The sequence below is a fragment of the Pteropus vampyrus genome, unplaced genomic scaffold (assembly GCF_000151845.1).
Source record: "Pteropus vampyrus isolate Shadow unplaced genomic scaffold, Pvam_2.0 Scaffold32, whole genome shotgun sequence".
In the NCBI taxonomy this organism is placed as follows: Eukaryota; Metazoa; Chordata; class Mammalia; order Chiroptera; family Pteropodidae; genus Pteropus; species Pteropus vampyrus.
In genome coordinates this window covers 10,493,843-10,500,628 of record NW_011888813.1, presented here as the reverse complement: position 1 = coordinate 10,500,628, position 6,786 = coordinate 10,493,843, and the positions used below count along the sequence as shown (strand labels likewise).

General features: G+C 41.1%; 1 protein-coding gene across 1 annotated transcript in view; it reads right to left on the bottom strand.

The window, feature by feature from the left end:
• The window catches only part of TDP1 (tyrosyl-DNA phosphodiesterase 1), a 73,122-nt gene that overhangs the window by 4,302 nt on the left and 62,034 nt on the right, over positions 1–6,786 (bottom strand). The window contains exon 18 of the mRNA XM_023528867.1: positions 4,902–5,010. Within this exon, the coding sequence (XP_023384635.1) occupies positions 4,902–5,010 (109 nt within the window). The remainder of the gene's footprint in view (positions 1–4,901; positions 5,011–6,786) is intronic.

Here is a 6,786-nt window from a genome sequence, read left to right as displayed (position 1 = left end):
ACAGTGTAATATGAACTAGGTATGACAGACGGGGAGGAACCTAGCAAGGTCTCTTTGATAAAGTCCTCTCTGTGTCTCATTGTTATAGATGGCCCAGCAAACATTTGTTTAGCAAACATTTGCTTTTCCGTCTACCCGTGAACTGACTTCCTGCCCTCTGAAGTCCCAGACCACAACCTTCCACTTCTCCTGAGCTCCAGATGGCACCTAGGCAGCAACTGCCTGATTTGTCCTTGGGTCTCACATCCTCCTAGAGCTAACCCTTATGTACATGCATAATTAAATTTCATTATTTTGTTAATCTGTTTTATGTCATTTTAATTGTTCAACCAGCCAGAAGAACTAAGAGGGGAAAGGGGAAAATTTCCAGTCCCCCACAGTACTGTGGTTATGTAAGAGAATGTATTTTTAGGAGACATATATTGAAGTATTTAGAGAAAAAGGGACATCATGCTTGCAACTTTCAAATGCATCAGAAAAAAATTAACATGTGAGCGACAGAGAGAAGGATTATGCAAACGTGATAAAACGTGATTAACGTTTGGGGAACCTGGGTGAAGGGTATATGGAAATAATTAGTACTTTTGTTGTAACTTTTTATAAATCTTAAGTTATGTAGAAAATTTGAAAGAATACTATACGTATTCCATGTATACTGAAAAAAAGAAAAACAGACCACTTGATAAATTATAACTAAAACTTTTGAAGCTCTGCCTGTTTAATTACTTCTTAAACTTGACATACAGTTTATTCTTTAAATCCAAATAAGATAGGCTTTACTTAACCTTACCTCGTTTTACTTTCTCACCGGTATATCAGATAATAAAAGAATATAAGGTAAAAAAAAAAGAGTGCAAAGCAGATGCCTTTAGTACAGAGCTCAGGAGAGATGACAGTCCTCCATTTCACTTTCTCTTCAGGCTCAGGGTCACAAAGCAAGTGGGACATATTGAAATAATTTGTTAGATTTAATAAAAACGTTGGTGATTTTACTTTAAAAAATTTCCTTTTAAAAAGACAACTATCAGTAAAATGAATTTGGTATGGTATGAGTTTACAGGAGAGGAGTAATTGTAAGCTCTGTGAGAGCAAGGATTTGAGGCTCTCATTCACTGACATATTCTGAGCCCCCTACGGTGTAGATGCTGATATGAACTCGTGGAGAGAACGAGCAAGCAGCAAGCACTGCACAGGACGAGGTACACCCGTGGCCCAGCCGTTTCTGCTTTACTTTATATGATCCATTTCTTGGTTTCAGGATGTCTGGTGGCCTCTTATATCAAACTGTAATTTATTTCTTTGCTAAGATTTTTGTAGTCTTCTGATTTAAAAAGATATGTGTTACAATGGCTTGAAAATCACTTTTCCAGATAAAGTGCTTTTGAAATGTTCTTAGCCACTCGCTTTCCCAAATCTCGGTAAAATGCCTTTGTATAGGCCACATGACTCCCTTGAATGTTGGCTATATACGAGACAGTGATATCTGAATCATCTGCATTATTCCACATGCTATTAAAGCACTGTGGAAAGTAAAATAGTAGTGATAAAAACTAAAATGCTCCAGTCTCTCTTGTCTGTATCTTTCAAAGGAAGTGCATAAAAAAAGAGAAAACTCAGCTAAGCAATGGAAAGCATCCTGCCTACTGGCCAAGTAAAAGATGTATCATTACACAGTCTACGACACTACCTACTTATAAACTTTTAAATTCTTGGGAATGCTTTTTTCTATTGGAACCGAGAAGGACGTCAGGATATTTTTAAGTCTCTTCTATCTCTTCCACTCTTTCAAATTCCCTTGGAAATTTACTGAAGGGAGAGGGCAGAATTCCAGCCACGGTTCAGGGATGGGGGTGAGAAGTACGAGGTCTAAGGTCAGACCTAAGCCTAAGACAATCATAGTCCCCAGCTCCATGTGTAGTCAGGTTATAAACAGAGACAAAAACAAAAGGAATATGAAGACGAGGAGACAAGACAATGGTGCAGAGAACGCAGGGGAGACCATCAGGTCGGTTCTGTGACAGTCCTCGTGACGCTGGCAGGTTTAAAGATGGCGTTGCACAAACCTTTTCATCAGCAGCTCACCACAGAGAAGGGGAGAGAATGAGCACGAATCCACTGTTATACACCGGGAGCCGAATTGGACATTTTAGGTAACAGCGTGGGGCCGCATAATAAACCTGGCAAGCTCAGGGGAGGCCAGCATGGCGCGCCTTACAAACTCAGAGACCAAAGTAACCACAGAGGATGGGCTGAACACAAAAATTCCTAACTAAAAGCGGGTCATGGCGGGCAGTCACGTCCCTTCCCCGTAGCTTCCTTGACAAAGGTCAGTTTACCTTAAGTGAGCCTGTCTATTGTCTTTTTTGCATCTAAGATAACATACCTTTGAAATGTCAGAGTAATCTCCTTTTCTAGACCTCGGGACACAGTGGCACCAGAGCAGGAGACCACAGAACCCCTCGCTGTTATCTCGTTGCCCACACACCATCTCCATGTGCTGTAAATGTTCATTTTTAACTATCCGGAACCCACCCATGTAATTACAAGCATGTGTCTCTCGATTTTACCTGTTATCCATCCAACCTCAGAGATTCCCTCCTGCCCTTCGCTTTCTCTCGCCCGCTCATATACCACCAATGATTTCATGTAATCCTCCTCCAGGCTCCTCTTTTGATTCTAATAAATAAAGTAAGCTGCAAAATGGCCACTCGCCAGAGCATTTTCTCAATCCATCGAGATTTATTTCATGGCAATTGTAGTCAGTTTGGCTCAAATAAACTTCTAAAAATCCTCTACAGGTTAAGACATTTCTTATACCGAGAACAGAAACGACAGCTAACATTTACTGACTGCTAACTCTACATTAAAACAGTTAAGTGCACTACAGACATCGTCTCAGTTCCTCGTTTTGACAACCCTATGTGGTAGGCATTCTTGCTCTTTTGCAGTCAGAGACACCAAGGCCTGATCGAGATTGCACATAACTGCCCAAGGTCACTTAATAAGTTACGACGTGGCATATAAACGCAGTCTGGTTCTAAAGCAGCGTATTCCATGTGTGTGTGTGCGTGTGTGTCGGGGGCTGGTCAGAGACAAGATGACAAAACCTATACAATCTTGCTAGTGAAAAATGAAAATGCATGAATATACTACAAATTTAGAGACTTGAAAAAGAGTACACAGCATGGAAAGGAGGGGAACAAGAATGCCTTCCGAAACTTAGTATCAACACAACTGATTATATATATTTATATAGTCATCTGCAAGAAGCTAGCGCGCCAGACGACATGAAATAGGATTAAATGTTAGATGTGTCAAGACAATCTAAGAAATGGGCCCATCAGAAGGCAGAGGTTTGGTTCACCACGAAAGCCAAAAAGGGTGGGCAAGGCTGACTGTTAGGAAATCGGAGACTTTGGAATATTAATGGGGTGATGTCAGCAAAACTTTTTGATCAAAAACCAAATTTGCTCGGTTCGGATTCAGCATTCACTCAAAAACTATAGATTATCATTTGGCTACACGTGTAGGTCTCTACCTTCCAGGGGAAACACGCCGGTTGTGGTGGCCTAAGCATTTGCCATTTTAAATTAATAAGCATGGACCATGTGGGGGTTCAGAAGGAGTCACCCCAAGAGGTGCCTCTGGTATGCAGATTGTTTTGAGAACTTTAGCCTTAGGCTTAAAGGAACCATCTGCTTCTCCCCACACTGCCTAGAACTTGAATTAGGGCCTTGCCCATAATGAGAGCTTATCAGAGATGACCTCTTTTGACCTATCTATAGTGCAAGGCAAACTTTTATCTCCTAAGCATCTATTCTTCTTATCATTCTGCAAAGACCCTTTGAAGCCCCCAGGGCACCTGACTTCATCCCTAGCTTAGGATGTCTTAAACTCCCAGGTTCCTTCCTGTCTCTGAAACTCTCCTGTATGTGGGGGTCTCTGATTCTCTCCTGTATGCCCGGTTCTCATATACATGTAAGTATTAAATTTGGTTTTCTCTTGCTAATCTGTCTCATGTCTATATGATATTTATAGCCAAAAAACCCTGGAGGATAGAAGAAAGTTTGTTCCTCCCCAACACCTGATTACACTCTCCACCTGTGAGTTTGGTAAATGTGAACTTGCCCCAGAGAAGGACATCCAGGGCGTGAGAAAAGCCTAATTGCAGCCTGTGGGGCTGGGTCAGAGGTGGGGCCACCCACATCAGCTGGACAGCCTTTCTCCAGGAACACCCTGAACCTGAACCAAAGTTCCATTGACTTTTTATTGTGAAAAATACATGGTCACTGCCCTTAAAAAAGTCACAGTCTAGTGCAGCAGTTTTCTAAGTGTGGTCTGGAGACCTTTCTTTCGGGGGCAGAGCTGTGAAGTCAAAATTATTTTCATCTTAATATTAAGCCATTAACTGTCACTTTCACTTTCTCAGGGGTGTACAGAAGCTACGTGACTTGAGTGGTATCGCATGCTGAAAGAGGTTTGTAAAAAATACAAACAATACTGCCTTCCTTGCTCACTTTTTTGGGGGGGGAGGGAAGAGTCATAAAAAAATATATATATAATAATGGGTTTATTACTGTAATTTTAAAACAAATCAATATATTCAAATTTCTTGATTTTAATTTCTGATATCGTAAATATCAACAGATATAAAACTCCACATAAATAAAAGCTCTTTGTGGTCCTCAGTAATGATAAGAATGCAGAAGGGTGTGGGGAGCAACCAGTTTGAGAACTATGGTTCCAGGGGCCCCAGCCAGGGCAGCAAAGGGGCCTACGCAAACCCATGCTTTCAGAGTGGTCTGTGAGCCAGCCTCCCACAGAGAGATGGATGGCTTTCCCTGGGCTCTGTTTCTGCTCTGGCACACACACCCATGGTTCTCCTTCATTGGGGGTCTCACCTTTACTTCCATACAGTTCTGGAGGCAGATCATACGGCACAGGAAAGGAGGCTGCTGGCTCCTGGTTGCCTGAGAAGAATTTCTGTTTCACTTTGAAGCTTTCCAGGCCCTGCAGACACACAGAAGGAATCTATGATGGCACCGATTTTCTGAAAAAAGATAGATCTCAAGAAGCAATTTTATCTTCATGGCATTTACAACAAAATACTAGTTATTTCAGAGCTATTTTCAATGTTCAATAGGTCAAATATATTTACACCATTCATAGGTCAAATATATTTACACCATTCTCCCCTAATTATCCTTTCTTAAAAATAAGAAGGGTTCACATTTCAGAAATCAAACTATAGCAAAGTTTGCAAAAGTTTAATAAAAGAGGTAAAGATGTAAGAGAAAAAAACAACTTTGGATATTATAGCCCATTTCTACTAACCGCTATATACAGTTTGCAGCAAGTGTTTACAAGACTGTATAAAAATACCTCAAAATACTTTCAATATTGCTATAGTAACAGGCTGCTCATTCTGGTGTAACGAGAAACAGAAGTTGCTTTCATGTACAATGAAAGCATTCCAATATAATGTGATAGGGAATATAAAAGTGAAAACACTTTGAGATGCACCAAAATAGGAAGGTTTGTCCCAGGAACCTCAGAACAGGGTACTGATCTTGGATCTTAATCAGGGTGCACGTTAAGTTTCTGTATGGAGGCTGATGGATATAACCGTAACCGCCTTTTTCTTCCAACGCTGGGCCTGTGCACGGCTGCGGGTGCTTGATACATCAGCTTTGTTCTCCCCATGCCTTAGGCATTGACCAGCTCCTGGCTCCTGCTGAGGATTATCCTGGCACTCTGTTTGCAAGTCTGTGTCTGTCTCTCATTCCTTCTGTCCACTGGTCTAAATATATATCCACCCTTCAAACCCTAAATACCTACATATCAAACTGTGCTAACGTCATACAAAGACCTAGGACTATGGTCTTTGGTTCTGGTGATCACATAACAGTGGGGGAGGCTGGTCATGGGCACAGCACAGGACATGCTAGGGGATGAAGTCATACTGACCACAGGCCATTTGAGTTCTAGCTTTTGTTTGGGTAGTTACTGAGCTGTGTGAATGGCTTCATGTTAGCATTTATTCATTCAACACATAATTTCTTGAGTCCTTCCTTTGCATTAGGAATGAATGCTAGGTACTGAGTATATAGGAGTTACCGCAAATGTCACTATCCTTGTCCTCATGGGGTGTACATTCTAGTGGGGAGACATTAAACAAACACATCTTAAAAAGTGAAATAACTACAATCTGTGATAAGCACTATAAAGAAAAACAGGAATACCAAGAGAGAGAACAGTAGGCTTGTTTTAGATTTGGTGGGAGGGGATGGTCAGTGGAAGCCTTCCTAAAAAACTGACATTTTAATTAAACTCTGAAGGATGAGTAAGTAGGGTTTGGTCAGGTGCAAAAAAAAAAAAAAAAAAGTTCCAGGCAGAGGGAACAGCATCTGTGAAGGCCCAGAGGTGGCAAAGAGCTTATGTGTTCCAAGAACTTTAAAGAGATGGTCAATGGGACACTTGGACATGTATTTATTAGGTCTTGATTTTCGCATTTGTACAATTGAAATAATAAAGTGTCTGGATATCATATTGTTTCTCACTTTAGCACTTAGCACAAGTCTTGGTGCGTGGTTGGTGTTCATGCAAGGCTGAGCGGTTAAAAATGGTATCAAAGCACCTTCTCTGCTTAAAGGCTTTTGCATTAGAGCAGATGAAAGAACGTGTGTGAAAGTGCTTTCTGCATGTTAAGACCTCTAGAAAGGTATGAGATCACAGCAGCAGCAAAGATGGTGGTTCATAATACAGTGAAAGGCACAGACTCTGGAC